This window comes from Schistocerca nitens, chromosome 7 (genome assembly GCF_023898315.1).
Source record: "Schistocerca nitens isolate TAMUIC-IGC-003100 chromosome 7, iqSchNite1.1, whole genome shotgun sequence".
Classification (NCBI taxonomy): Eukaryota; Metazoa; Arthropoda; class Insecta; order Orthoptera; family Acrididae; genus Schistocerca; species Schistocerca nitens.
The window spans coordinates 117,299,706-117,315,660 of record NC_064620.1 but is presented as its reverse complement, the minus strand read 5'-3'; the positions used below and the strand labels follow the sequence as shown (position 1 = coordinate 117,315,660).

General features: G+C 40.4%; 1 protein-coding gene across 2 annotated transcripts in view; it reads left to right on the top strand.

Moving 5' to 3' along the window:
- The window catches only part of LOC126194691 (glycosylphosphatidylinositol anchor attachment 1 protein), an 87,536-nt gene that overhangs the window by 61,297 nt on the left and 10,284 nt on the right, over positions 1-15,955 (top strand). For both annotated transcript variants that reach the window (XM_049932911.1, XM_049932910.1), the window contains exons 10-11: positions 3,525-3,721; positions 3,842-4,006. In XM_049932911.1, coding sequence (XP_049788868.1) covers positions 3,525-3,721; positions 3,842-4,006 — 362 coding nt within the window. The remainder of the gene's footprint in view (positions 1-3,524; positions 3,722-3,841; positions 4,007-15,955) is intronic.

Genomic DNA, 15,955 nt, shown 5'->3' with positions numbered 1-15,955 from the left:
CAACAAAGCTTACAATTTGCAGTGTTGTCCCCAGATCTGATCATGATACTTTGCTTCTGAGTCGAGTGGAAAGGTGAACCAGCGATGATTGACTAGGCTGTGATTTCCTTCACTTGTACCATAGGGTTGAGAACTGTAGAGTCCACCTGAATGGGTCAGATGTGCACTACACATCAGATGTTGCCACGCAGATAACTGTGTGTGGGGTGCACACAAGGTGTGTTTTTTTTTTTAAATTAGGCAACACACTGTCCAATTCAGATAATGATAGCTTCCACAGGTGAGAGTATTAAAATCGTAATGGTGAACTGCCAAAGTATTCGTGATAAAGTGCCAGAGTTTGAACTGCTCATGAAAGGCAGAAACCTGGTTGAAACCTGAAATAGATAGCAGTGACATTTTTGGGGAAAATTTAAGTGTATATTGAAAGGATAGGCAAATGAAAAATGGATGTGGTGTATTTGTCGCAGTAGAAATTTAAGCTGCATGTGAGATTGATTGGGTAAGATTCAGTATCAGGGATGAACATAAAATGATAATTGGATCCTTGTATTGCCCGCCAGACTCATCCCCGATGTAACCGAAAACTTTAGAGAGAATCTCAGTTCACTTGTACATAAGTCCCCAAATCATCCTGTAATCATTGGTGGAGCCTTTAATTATCCAACAGTTAATTGAGAAAATTACAGTTTTGTTAGTGGTGGGCGTGATCAGACATGCTGTGAAGCAGTACTAAATGCCTTGTCTGAAAACTACCTGGAACAGATAGTTAGGAACCCTACTCATGATGGAAATGTATTGGATCTGGTGGCAACGAATAGACCTGTCTCTTTGAGGATTTCCACATCGACACTGATATCAGTGACCGATTGCCAAAGTGTAACAGACAACTAAATCAAGCAGAAATATATATATATATATATATATATATATATATATATATATATATATATATATATATATATATATATATATAACAAAGATGATGTGACTTACCAAATGAAAGTGCTGGCAGGTCGACAGACACACAAACGAACACAAACATACACACAAAATTCAAGCTTTCGCAACAAACTGTTGCCTCATCAGGAAAGAGGGAAGGAGAGGGAAAGACGAAAGGATGTGGGTTTTAAGGGAGAGGGTAAGGAGTCATTCCAATCCCGGGAGCGGAAAGACTTACCTTAGGGGGAAAAAAGGACGGGTATACACTCGCGCACACACACACACATCCATCCACACATATACAGACACAAGCAGACATCTCACAAGCAGACATATAATATGTCTGCTTGTATATAAACTGAAACTTTCAGCATAAGGCAGGAGCATTTAGAGGAACTGTGGCTGAAGTTTAAAAGAATAGTTGACCATGCACTGGATAGATATGTATCCAGTAGAACATTCCATAATGAGAAGGAACCTCCATGGTATTCAGTCACTGTAAAGAGACCTTTTAAAGAAACAGAGGTAACAGCATAACAGGTGTGAAACTAAGCATAGGGCTGTAGATAGAGAGATGCTGAATGAAACATGTTTGGCTATCAAGAGAGAAATGGGTGATGCCTTCAATGACTACCATAGCAGAATACTATCAAATGGTCTTTCACAGAATCCAAAGAAATCCTGATCATATGTAAAGGCTGTTAGTGGCACCAAAGTTAGTATCCAGTCCCCAGTGAACGAGGCAGGAACAGAAATTGAGGGTAGCAAAGCAAAAACTGAAATGCTTAACTCCACTTTCAAATGTCACTTTAAGAAGGACAACCCAGGAGAATTGCCCCAATTTAATCCTTGTACCTCTGAAATGATGAATGAAAGAAGTATTAGTGTCAGTTATGTTGAGAAACAGCTGAAGTCTCTAAAACAGCTGAAACTGCTAGCATTGAACAATACTCCAGGGCCCGACGGAATACCTATCACATTCTATACTGAATTTGTGGTTGAGTTAGCCCCTGTTTTAAATGTAATCTATTGTAGATCCCTCAAACAAAAAACTGTGCCCAGTTCTAGGAGAAAAGCATGGATCACACCTGTCTACAAAAAGGATAGTAGAAATGATCCACAAAGCTACCATCCAATATCCTTTGTTGCAGAATCTTAGAACATATTCTGAGCTCGGACATAATGAGGTATCTTTAATAAAATGACCACCTCAATGCCAACCAGCATGGATTCCAGAAACATCAACCATGTGAAACCCAACTTGGACTTTTCTCACACAACAAACTGAAAACTTTGTAGCAAGGCAATCAGGTTGAGGCAGTATTGCTTGATTTCTGAAAAGTATTTGACTCAGTACCTCAGCTACACTTAATTTTAGTAGTGTGATCACATGGAATACCAAGCGAAATTTGTGATTGGAGTGAGGACATTTTGGTAGGGAGGACACAACATGTTATCTTGGATGGAGAGTGATTGTCAGACATAGAAGTAATCTGTGTGTGCCCCAGGGAAGTGTGTTGGAACTCCTGCTATTTATGTTGTATATTAATGACCTGGCAGATTAATATTAATAATAACCTCAGACTTTTTGCAGATGATGCAGTTATTTATAATGAAGTACTATCTGAAAGAGTCTGCATTAATATTCAGTCAGATCTTGATGAGATTTCAAAGTGGTGCAGAGATTGGCAACTTACCCTCAATGTTTAGAAATGTGCACTTCACAAAACAAAAAAACATAGTGTCCTATGACTACAAAATCAATAAGTCACTGCTGGAATCAGCCAACTAATACAAATACCCAGGTGTATCTCTTTGTAGGGATATGAAATGGAATGATCACATAGATTCAGTCATGGGTAAAGTAGGTGGTGGACTTCAGTTTATTGGTAGAATACCGGGGAAGTGCAATCAGTCTACTAAGGAGATTGCTTACAGATCACTTGTGCACCCATCTTAGAATTGCTCAAGTATGTGGGACCTGTAACTGGGGATATTGAACATACATAGAGAAGGGCAGCATGAATAGTCACAGGCATGTTTAACCAATAGAAGAGTGTCACAGAAATATTGATGGAACTGAACTGGCAGACTCTTGAAGCCAGACATAAACTATCCCTAGAAAGTCTATCATCAAAGTTTCAAGAACCGGCTTTAAATGATGACTCTTAGTAATACTACAGCCTGCTACATATTGCTCACATAGGGATCATGAGGATAAGATTGGAATAACTACTGCATGCACAGAGGCATTCAAATAATCATTCTTCCCGTGCATCATACATGAATGGAACAGGAAGAAACACTAATAACTGGTACAATGGGATATACCCTCTGTGATGCTCCTCACAGTGGTTTGCAGAGTATAGATGTAGTTGTGGATGCTACCACTACACCCACTATTACAACTGAACAATGTCATGTTTAATCCAGTGCACTTCTAGTGACACTTCGTCAGTAACTTTCTAATTTAAATTTTTTTGCATGTAAGGGAATAAAACATTTTTTAAATGGTTTTCAGCATATATTAATTAAGGTAGACTGTTACTTGACAGCATCATCATCTTTTTTTCCTCTTACAGGTGGACCATGAATTAATTGTAATTCCAGTAGGAGTTGTCTTCCTTGTTGCACATGTCTTTGGCACTGCTGCCCTGTTTGCAGCAGACGTATACAGTGTGGTAGGGAGAGAGCTTATTGGGTTGTCAACAGATTTGTCTGTTTTTGCAGGCTACTTATGTTACAGTCTTGTACTGCTCCCTTTGCCTGCCTTTGACAGGTGAGCATAACACTGTTGAAAGTGACTTGACTTTTCTACCTATTGCTTGGTTTCTAGTACCTGATTAATTCTACAACTGAATTAATATTGGATATTTCCTTTTGACGTCTGGTATTTCAGGGTTGTAGGCCAGCAGTTCAAGAGTTGCTCATTACTGAATATTGCTGCTTTACTAGAGTTGGCTACATTGTTACTTGCTGTTGGAATGCACAACTTCTCACTGTCCTTCATTTTAGCCACACTTTATGTACCTGTGGCATTGTCTGTGAGTCCGACGAAAAAAGGGTGAGTGTTATAGAACTAATGTGTAACATGTTCCACATAGATATTTGTGCAAAAGTGTGGTTTGTATGTTGCTTACGTTGCTTTTGTGAAAAGGTAATATGAAATTCAAACTGCCTCTAGTATCTATGTTCAGCAGTCTTCATCACATCCTTAATACCCATGTAAGTATCCTTCAAACTAATGTTCTCTTTCTTCCTTTTTACTGCAAAACAAATTCGGTACTTTTAAATAGTTATATTTAAACAAAGAAGAAGTTGTTAAGCAAGTAAAGGCAAATAAACTCAGTTCAAGGCTTTTGCATATCAAGAGTTCCCAGCTTACACTGTTCAGTACCATTAGCTTGGGAATGCATCAGCTACCATTGTGTGAGGTGTGAGGTAGCTAAACATTATGAAAGTGTGATCTTGGCTTTTGTGTCCATGCTGCAAAAACAGTACAAGAATTGGGGGGGGGGGGGGGCGTACCATCTGTGTAGGTTAGCAGCATGCCCAAGAAGGATGGATGAGTGTCGAGGTGAACTGTCATTAGCGGCAACTTCTGGATGACCGTTTACACCTAACTATGTTTAGCTCGCTCACTTATGTGTGCCTCTCTTAACCAACTTATATGTACAAAGCTTGTTGTAGAAAGTCTTCAGGGCAAAAATCTTAGCCTCAGTATCTTTTATTGCTTCATCGGACCTATTGGGCAATATATATGTAATGTGTTTGTGTTGTTCTCTGGTCCAATTGTGTATTGTTTGTTGTTAAAGTAGGGGTTTTGAATAAAAGTCAGTTTTCTGCATTCATTAAGCTCTTGAGCATCTAGAAGGGACACTTTAATCAATTAAAAGGTGGCATAATGGTACAAGCATCATCAAGCCAATAAAAATTGTGCTAGTAAGGGAGCTGTTAAATGCAAAATTTCTTGAAAAGTATGCTGTGGTTAGTGAACCAAACACAACTCCCAGTTACAGTAAAGGGGTAATCAGTGTAAGGACACAGTGCAACTGAACATCAAAGGGCTACTGTAAGTATGGCAGGAGACGTGTGCAGATTAATTTAGAGAAATTATATGGAGAATAACCAGGAAGCTCTAAAAACAGTACTATCGTTACAAACTATGGAAGGAATAAAGGTAACCAGTTAAACGCTAACTGAATAATGGTACAGAGGCACATAAACAAGCTTAGACTCATTGCTAAGGTTTTTGATAAAGTCTTTCTTCAAAAATAACTACTGCTGTGTGTGTTGTGGGTGAGTGCAAAGGAGGGGTGGGAGGGGGGGGGGGGGGTGTTAGGTGTAGCACACTTGTTGTGAAGAAAAAAGGAGGTAAAGATGGAGGGAAATGCATCAAATAATGTAGGTAATCAAGGATAGTAATCGACAACCACTTTTCCAGATTCCATTCAAAGACCATAAAAGAGGCAGAGTGAGAAGTAAAGCAGGATTAGCAAAGGAAGAGGAAATGGAAGGGGGAATATACCTGTGTAATTAGCTCCTACAGCTTCACAAATGGGATCTACAGCTACATATATACTCCCTAATTCACGATACAGTACATGGCAGTCATTTCCTTTACTGCTCCATTCACAAATAGTGTGAGGAAAAAACTGAGATATTGTTACACAGTCGATACCACTCAGGGGGCTATCATAATTGAAGACTCTGAAGTTGGCAGCACAAGTGCAGCTGCCGTCCACCAGTGCTTAGTACAGCAACAGGCGCCGTCCAATCCCGAGCTGCACCAGGTCCACTCCCCCTGTGTGGCAGCGCCATCAGGGTGTGAGACTTGACTGGATATAGAGATGTTGTCTGCAGCGGCAATTCCAGATAGTCGCCAGCTACTCCCCAGTTACTCTTTGGGGCCCAGACAGTCTAGTCCCTGACAGTACCAGTGGAGTCACTTAGCAGTACAGTGAGGTGCATCGCTGTTCAGAGTTGATCTCACCTCAGACGTCAACTCACAGCTGGGACAGTTAGCTTCATGGAACTTCAACATCAGCTGGGTGCAACAGAACTACTGTGTGGAGACTTACAATTGCGCATGTCAACTCCATCAATAGGCAAAGGACTTCATACTGCATCACATGCAGATCTTCCATGTATTGAGTATTCAAACTTGTATTTCACAGTGATGTTTGTTATTCATTCTGTGTTTGATTTATTCTTCAGTTCCTGTGCACCTTCCTGAACAGAACTGTATTTTGTACATGTGTCTACCACTCAGACATATATTGTTTCACCCAATGCTAAGTGCCATGCCAAAAACAACTGTCCATATGCCTCTGTAAGAGACCTAATTTTTCATACCTTCCTGTTCCTTAGCAAAAAATATGTTGGTGGCAGTAGAATCATTCTGCAGTCAACTGCAAATGTTGGTTCTCTGAATTTTCTTAATAGTGTTACTTGAAAAGAATGTTGCCTTCCCTTCATCAGGGATTCCCATTTGAGTTCCTGAGGCATTTCCATAACACTTGCATGTTGTTCGAAATTATTGTCTGCCTTCAAATTGGTTTGATGTCTTCCTTCGATCCGACCTGGTACAGATCCCAGACACGCAAGCAGTACTCAAGAATAGGTCGCACCAGTGTCCTATATGTGGTCTTCTTTACAGTTGAACCGCTCTTTCTTAAAATTTTCTCAATAAACCAAAGTTGACCATTCACCTTCCCTATTACAGTCTTTACATTCTCATTCCATTTCATATTATTTTGCAGCATTATGCCCAGATATTTAATCGACATCAAGTAGCACACTACTAAGGCTGTACTTGAATATTATGGTTTTGTTTTTCCTACTTTCTGCCTTAACTTACTTTTCTGCATTTACATCTAGATTTTATTCATCACACCATCTAGAAATTTTGTCTAAGTAATCGTGTATTCTGAAGTCACTCATTGACAATACATTCTTGTACATCACAGTATCACCAGCAAATAGCCACAGATTGTTGTCCCCCCTATCCATCAGATCATTTATGTTTATAGAGAGTAACAACAGTTCCATTGCACATCCCTGGGGCACTCCGGACGGTACCCTCATCTCTGACAAACACTCACCGTTGAGGACAACGTACTGGGTTCTGTTACTTCAGAAGTCTTATAGCCACACACGTCTGGTATCCTATTCCATGTGCTTGAACCTTCAACAGCCATAGCCACACACGTCTGGTATCCTATTCCATGTGCTTAAACCTTCAACAGCCGTCTGCAGTGGGACACCGTGTCAAATGTTTTTTGGAAGTCTAGGAATATGGAATTTGTATGTTGGCCTTCATCTATAGTTCACAGGATATCATGTGAGAAAAGGGCAAGCTAAATTTTGCAGGGGCTCTACTTCCCTGCTGAGTCATGGACATAGGCTTTCCCATATCAACAAAATTTATTATATTTGATCTGAAAATATTTTCAAGAAAGATAAATTGTGCTCTACAGAACAGCAGTAGTGTTGATGTGTTAAGCAATATATGAGCCTTCAAGTTCCTATGACAGCCTAGCGGAGTAGTAGTAGTGGTAGTAGTAGTAGCAGCAGCAGCAGCAGCAGCAGCAGCAGTAATTGTTGTTGTTGTTGCTGTTGTTGTTTTTGTTTCCAGTCCAAAGACTGGTTTGCTGCAGCTTTTCATGACTCTTATCACGTTGCAAGCTGCTGCTTCTCCGAATAACTATCGCACCTACATCCTTCTGAATCTGCTTATTGTATTCACCTCTTGGTCTCCGTGTAGAATTTTTACCTCCCACACTTACCTCCAGTACTAAATTGTTGATTGCTTGATGTCTCAGAATGTGTCTGCCAACTGATCCCTTCTTCTAGTGAGGTTGTGCCACAAATTTCTCTTCTCCTCAATTCTATTCAGTAACTCCTCATTAGTTTTGCAATCTATCCACATGATTTCAGAATTCTTCTGTGGCACCACATTTGAAAAACTTCTTGTCTTAACTGTTTATCATCCATGTCTCATTTTCATACATGGCTTCACTCCAGACAAACATATTCAGGAAAGAGTTCCTAACATTCAGTTTTAACAAATTTCTCATCTTCAGAAATGCTTCTCTTGCCATTGCCAGTCTACATTTTATATCATATCCACTTTGGTCATCATCAATTATTTTACTGCCCAAATAGCAAAAGCCGGCCGGAGTGGCCGTGCGGTTCTGGGCGCTACAGTCTGGAGCCGAGCGACCGCTACGGTCGCAGGTTCGAATCCTGCCTCGGGCATGGATGTGTGTGATGTCCTTAGGTTAGTTAGGTTTCTAGGCGACTGATGACCATAGCAGTTAAGTCGCATAGTGCTCAGAGCCATTTGAACCAAATAGCAAAACCTATCTACTACTTTAATGTCTCATTTCCTAATCTAATTCCCTCAGCATTATCTGATTTAATTCAACTACAGTCCATTATCGTAGTCTTGCTTTTGTTAATATTCATCTTATATCCTCCTTTCAAGACACTGTCCATTCCGTTCAACTGCATTTTCATCTTTTACAGTCTCTGACAGAACTACATCATCATCGGCAAACCTCAGGTTTTTTTATTTCTCCTCCCTGAACTTTAATTCCTATTCTAGATTTTTCTTTGATTTCGTTTACTGCTTGCTGTGTATACAGATTGAATAACACAATAACATCGGTAATAGGCTACAACATCGTCACTCCCTTCCCAACCATTGCTTCCCTCGCATCCCCCTCTACTCTTATAACTGCCGTCTGGCTTCTATACAAGTTGTAAATCAACTTTCACTCCCTGTATTTTACCCCTGCTCCCTTCAGAACTTGAAAGTGAGTGTTACAGTTGACTTTGTTAAAAGCTTTCTCTAAGTTTACAAATGCTATAAATGTAGATTTGCCTTTCCTTAATCTATATTCTAAGATATGTTTTAGGGACAATATGCTTCATGTGTTCTTACATTTCTCTGAAATCCAAACTGATCTTCCCCGAGGTCAGCTTCCACCAGTTTTTTCATTGTTGTATAAAGAGTCCGTGTTAGTATTTTGCAAGCATGGCAGACTAAACTGATAGTTCGGTAATTTTCACACCTGTCAGCAACTGCTTTCTTTGGAATTGGAATTATTACATTCTTCTTGAAGTCTGCAGGTATTTTGCGTGGCTTGTATATCTTGCACACCAGATGGAAGAGTTTTGTTGCAGCTAGCTCTCCCAAGGCTATTAGTAGTTCTGGCTGAATGCCATCTACTCCAGGGGCCTTGTTTCAACTTAGGTCTTTCAGTGCTGTGTCGGATTCTTCTTGGACTATCATGTCTCCCATCTCCTCTTCATCTATGTTTTTTTCCATTTCTATAACTGCCTGCAATTTCATCTCCCCTGTATAGACACACTATATATTCCTTTCACTTTTCTGCTTTCCCTTCTTTGCTTAGTACTGGTTTTTCGTCTGAGCACTTGATATTCATACACTGCTTCTCTTTCTTCCAAAAGTCTCTTTTGTTTTCCTGTTGGTAGTATCTATTTTTCCCTTAGTGAAAGATGCTTTTAAATCCTCAATCTCATTTTTTAGGTATTTGTTTTCCCTTTCACCTGCTTCATCTGCTGCATTTTTATATTTCTCCTTTCATCAATTAAATTATCCAAGGATTTCTACTAAACCTTGGCTTTTTTACTATTTTATCCTCTGTTGGCTTCACTATTCCATCTCTCAAAGCTATTCTTTCGTCTTCTTCTGTATTTCTTTCCCTTGTTAATGTCAGTAGTTGCCTAGTGCTCCCTCTGAACAATCTCTGATTCTTTCAGCTTATCCAGGTCCCATTTCCTTAATTTCCTACCCTTTTACAATTTCTTCTGTTTTTATCTGCAGCTCATAACCAATAAATTGTGGTCAGAGTATGCATGTGCCCCAGGAAATGTCGTACAATTTAAATCTGGTTCCAAAATCTCTGTCTTATAAGTATGTAACCGGTATGAAACCTTTCAGTGCTTCCAGGTGTCTTCCATGTGTATCATGTTCTTCCATAATTCTTAAACTAGGTGTTGGCGATGATTAAATTATGTACTCTGAAAAATTCTACTAGGTGGCTTCCTCTTGCTTTCCTTTTCCCCAGTCCATGTTCGTCTACTTCTTTTTGTTCTCTTTCTTTTCCTACTACCAAATTCCAGTCCCCCATCAGTATTAAATTTTCATCTGCCTTAACTATCTGAATAATTTTCTTTATCTCATCATACATTTCTTCAATCTCATCATCATTTGTGGAGCTAATTGGTATATAAGCTTGTAGTACTATGGTGGAGTGATGTTCGCCTGCTTTGTTTCATCGTTGATAGTCCTCAGTGTCAACGTGCTGCATTTTTATACTGCAAGTTGTTTCTTCTCTGACTCCTTGAGCAGCCTACAAGCTATCAACCAGTGCTACCCCCACCATCCTTTGATAGATTATCATCCAGGAGTTCATCTATGCCCTGGAATGGTCCAGTCTTTCCGTGGTGTTTGTGTGGACCCCGGGCCATGTCAGAATCCCAGGAAATGAACTAGCTGACAGGCTGGCCACAAGGTTTTTCAGCTTTGGGAGACGTAATGGCATAATCTCAGTACGCACAACAAACAGCGTGCCCTTAAGGAGACTGCAGAAGTGTGGAAGACCTCCATGCGAACCTCTCACAGGGACTCTGTGGTTCTCTGCTGGCTCCAAATTGGCCATACATGGCTAACACATGGCTACCTCCTCCGTCACGAGGACACACCTCATTGTCACTGTGGCTCACAAATGACTGTCGTCCACGTCTTGTGGAACTGCCCACTTTCAGCCGCTCTGCAGCAGACTTTTAACCTTCCCAGCACCTTGCCTTCGGTGTTGGGTGACAAAACCTCAACAACATATTTAGTTTTACGTTTTATTCGTGAGGCGGGTTTTTATTGTACCATCTAAGGGTGGGCATTTAGCCTTCTCTCTGAGGTCGCCACCCTCCCTCCATTTCAACTCTGTCACAATTTCTTTGCATTTGTTAGTCTTGGCGGTCATCTTTTTCCTACATGTGTTCATCTCATTTTGTCTTTGTGGGGCTCTTTTATTACGGTGATCAGCCAGCTCAGACCATATGCTTTATGGTTTTAATGCCTTCTTCTACTTTTCTTTGTGGTGTATGTTGTCCCAGTTTTTTGTTCGTTCCATTCGTCGTCTGTTCAGGTGTGGTGTTAGGTGTTTTTGTACCTTGAGCCTTGCATGCATCAGGAAAAACGGACTGATGATCCTGTAGTTTGGTCCCTTGATACCCCAAACCAACCAACCATTGTTATACTGGCTGAAAAAGGGGGGGGGGGGGGGGGGAGCTCAACGCTGACTACTGTAAACGATATAGCTGACAGTTGCACAATTGCATTTCACTGTTCTTTACTTTCATTATTCACAACCCCTCAATATTACACAGTTTTATGGCCAATTAACAATTGGTAAATTTCGATAAGACTCATTAATAGGTAGCAGGCAAGGAGCAGCATACTGGTACAATAGTTTGCTGTTGAACATCTATGAGCAGTAAAAAACTAACCACACAGTTCACAGTTCTTGCAGAATAATAAGGTATGTGGACAACACTTCTCAAATAAATTGAACAGACATTGTTCTAACACATGGCCTGTTTGTGTTACACAAATTCCACTGTTAAGTTGATGCATTGTCTTTACTTGAAACAGTACATAATTCCCCTCTGAAAACCAACTGCAGACAGACGGTGTAGAGACCAAAAATCCATCCTTTATGTATCCTCACAATAATAGGCACTGAAACTATACATTGTTCGATGTTTAATTTGCAGAAATTACAATTAAAACACAACTTACTCAATTAAGTGAATACATCGAAAAATTCCTTCTTTTTAACAGTTTCTTCTACCATAAAGGTTAAGTCGAATTATTTGTTTAAATTCTGAAATTAACAGATATAGTTACGCAAACAATGCTTTTGACAAATTTGGTAACAGTTTTGGAATTAATTAAGGGCTAGCTTTGCTAATATGTTTTCGAATAGAGCCAGATAACTACTTCAAGAACCCTAGTAGTTCCTCTTCCAAATGTTTATATTATCACTGAATTTATATTTGTTTGTAAGTCAAGAATAGTGTGGTGTCACCGCTAGACACCACACTTGCTAGGTGGTAACTTAAATCGGCCGCGGTCCTGTAGTACATGTCGGACCAGCGTGTCGCCACTGTGTAATCGCAAACCTAGCGCCACCACATGGCAGGTCACAAGACACGGACTAGACCTCGCCCCAGTTGTACGGACGACATTGCTTGCGACCAGAAGTACGACGCCTTCCTCTCATTTGCCGAGAGACAGATAGAATAGCCTTCAGCTTAGTCTATAGCTACTACCTAGCAAGGCGCCATTTGTATCAGTGCTTATAGCGTACTAATATTCAAGAGAGATGTATTCCAACAAGAGAATAAAGATAAGTATTAAATGCATCTACGTACTTTTCCTCTTATTCATTAATAAGTCTCATGTTCCAGAACTTCAAGCCCGTCTGCGTTAGTTTAGCGTGCACCTAGCTACCTCATTGTGTCTAGACTGTAGGAACTAGACACAACAAATAGAATTTAAGTCACGAAACAATTACTGATTTCACCCTATAACAAAAGATACTAACTAGGAATGGTTAAAATAATTTAGGAAATTAATTACATACACTAAACTAGACCTGGTGCTGTATTCCTTAAGACTTAGGGTCAACCTTTCTCTTTTATGGAAATGCAGATTATACTCATGTATGTTAATGGTAATTAGACAAAACTGAAAATGAAATGAATTTAAAAATGGCAAAATGAGAGGAAGTAAAGAGATCTCGGTTTGCGTCATCACAGTAGGTGTGAGCTTCGTGCCTTTGCTGGTTACGATAATGCATTAACTATGCTATTCATAGTAGCTTACCCAGATCTTCTTATTCATTATCAAACCCACTCCTGCATTATCCCTGTATGACTTTGTATTTATAACCCTGTATTCACCTGGCCAGAAGTCCCGTTCCTCCTGCCACTGAACTTCACTAATTCCCACTACATCTAACTCCAAGCTATCCATTTCCCTTTTTAAATTTTCTAATCTACCTGCCCAATTAAGGAATCTAACATTCCATGCTTCGATCCATAGAAGCATTGTTTGTCCTGATGCTCCCGTGTAGCCCTGCCCAGAGATGAGGGGACTGTTTTACCTGAGAGGATGCCATCACGATTTAACCGTATAGTAGAGCAGCACACTCTCGGGAAAATTTGCGGCTGTAGTTTCACTCTGCTTTCAGCTGTTCGCAATACCGGCACAGCGAGGCTGGTTCGGTCAGTGTCACGTGACCAGATCAGTCAATCGTCCGGACTGTTGCCCCTGCAACTATTGAAAGGCTGCTGCCCCTCTTCATGAACCACACATTTGTCTGGTCTCTCTACTAATACCCCTCCATTACAGTTGCACCTACAGTACAGCCACCTGTGTCACTGTGGCGTGCAAGCTACCCCAACCATGGCAAGGTCCACAGTTGTTGGGGCGATAGTGTGTTCAAACAATGAGGGCTTTTGTGACCGGTTGTCTTAGCTTCACCATTAACTACGTTCAGACAGTTGCTGATAATTTGTACATAAAAATTTCTAGATTATCAAATGCAATCACAGCTGAAATGAGATTCAGTCAGTATTGATCTGAAACCCAGAAATATTGAGTATATCTAGGCTATGTTGTAATATGGTTAGGACTAGCAGTGGAATTGTTTGGTAGCTATACGAAACCTCTTGCTTCTGTGACTGATAGACCTGTGGGGAACCGGGCTGCTTGTAGGTGTCCATTCTCATCGGTCACATGGCGTACTCTGTGTCTCCTCAGAACTTCACTGCCCACTGCATATTTGTTGATGCTTTTAGTGAGCCTCAGCTTAGGAGTTCGTTGGACGCTGTAGGCACTGGCATAACGGCGGGCATGGAGCAGTGCAGCCCCGTGGTGTGCTGCTCACACTGACTGGGCCACACAACTGGTAAGTGTCATCACATTCAGGGCAGCAGTATCACTTGTGCTTGCTGCCACAATCTGGACAGAACTTTTGCAGCTTAGAATTGCAAGAATTTTTAGGCAACAAAGTGTTAGAGGAACTTTATGAGCTGCTGACAGTCGAAAATCTCCAGTGGTGTACTAAGCATTATTTATGTAGCTTGGTACTTGTGTTGAGGTGAATGTGTCACTAGTTATTGTTGTAACTAATCTATTGTATGCTAACCTATCTGTATCCCCCTCAGAGTCGGAGGAGGAAACACTACACTGTTTATGAGTCAAGCTGCTGCCCAAGCTGTGTGTGATTGTTTGTTCCATTTCGCATCGAGACAGAAATTTGATCTGTTTTCACATTGGTAACATCCTTTGTTCATTGTATCAAATTATGTGTTTTATAGTTAGTTACTTGCGTCTTCCTATATCATTTGCATGCTTCTTTGGTGTGGAATGAATCAGTTTACGGGATATGTATAAATGATTAGTGTTACCATTAATCAATATGTCACCATTTTATTCCTACTCATGCATCTACACTTAAAACCAACAGCTGGTGCCAGAGATCTCTGTTATGAACATTTTATGTCGTGATTCACAAATGCGTATAAATGAATCAGTGTGTCCTTAAAGATTTAGTGTTGTTGTATTTAATGATTAATATCACTGTTGTTTGTTATTTTCTTTGGATTTCAAAGCTGAGTTAGTTACAGTGAAGTACATTGGCAGGAGATATGCTGTTCGTAAGTGTAATTGGCCTGAGTAAATTGTAAATCTAAAATTATGAAGTACATTTCATAATAATTCTTCAGCTGCTGAGGTTTATTCCTGTTGTCTTTGAGGGGTATTTATAGCTGCAGAATATCAGTTCAAGAATATTCTTAAAACAATAGTTATCACAATGACACAAATAGGACAGTGGTTATCACTGCGCTGTATAGTACTTCGAACTTAGGCATTAAGTGGCTACAGTAGGGCCGAGTGAATGACACACAACCATTGTGTGTGAAAGTGGTCTCAGTTGCCTGAGGCTGCAGTCGTGTGTGTAGTTTCGTTTGCGTGCGTGCGTGCGTGCGTGCGTGTGTGTGTGTGTGTGTGTGTGTGTGTGTGTGTGTGTGTCATCTATTTTTGACGAAGGCCTTACTGGCCGAAAGCTTTATTTGTGACAGTCTTTTTGTTGTGCCTGTCTGCGACTCAGCATCTCCGCTATATGGTGAGTAGCAACTTTCCTTCTCATAATATTGTTACATTCCATCCTGGATTTTCCATCGTTTGACTTTATCCCTATGTCCTATTTTCTTGTACTGTTGTCAGACTCTGTAATGTGTCGAAAGTGTGTATATGTTTCATTTTGAGATGTATACATAGGCATGTTCAGAAGGTAAGTGTACTAGATTTTTTGCTACCCACTATAAAGATTGCAGGTTGAATTGCAGACAGGGATAATGAAAAGACAGATAGACATTAGCTTTCAGCCAAACCCTTCTTCAGGAAAGGAAACACACACTTGTTCCGACCCCAGCTGCCAGAGACATTGGTCATGTGTGTGTGTGCGTGAGGTGTGCTTATTTGTGTGAATGAATGTGTGTTGTGAAAAGATGGTAGTATCTGAGCGAATGCCATATAATGAGGTGAAAAAATTATGCAGTTCGATGCAGCCATCAACGTTTGTGGCCAAGACACTTTTTGTCAAAGGTGACATGCCCGTACAGGTGTAGACCAGCAGTGGAAGCACAGATACATACTCTTGTGAATATTGTTGTAAAACAAGCACTACCTTCCCTCCTGTACAAAACAAATCAGTCAAGCAGTGTGCTGAGGACACAAAAAAGCGTAATACACCACAGCAAAGAATATTACAAAGTGCAACATCCAGCATATTAGAACACCCATCACTGCCAACATCACCTTAAAAAAAAAAAAAAAAAAAACAGTTAAGTGTGAGTCAAAAGCCATCAGACCATCCCGCACTCTGCATCCACAAAGGAAATGGGGTAC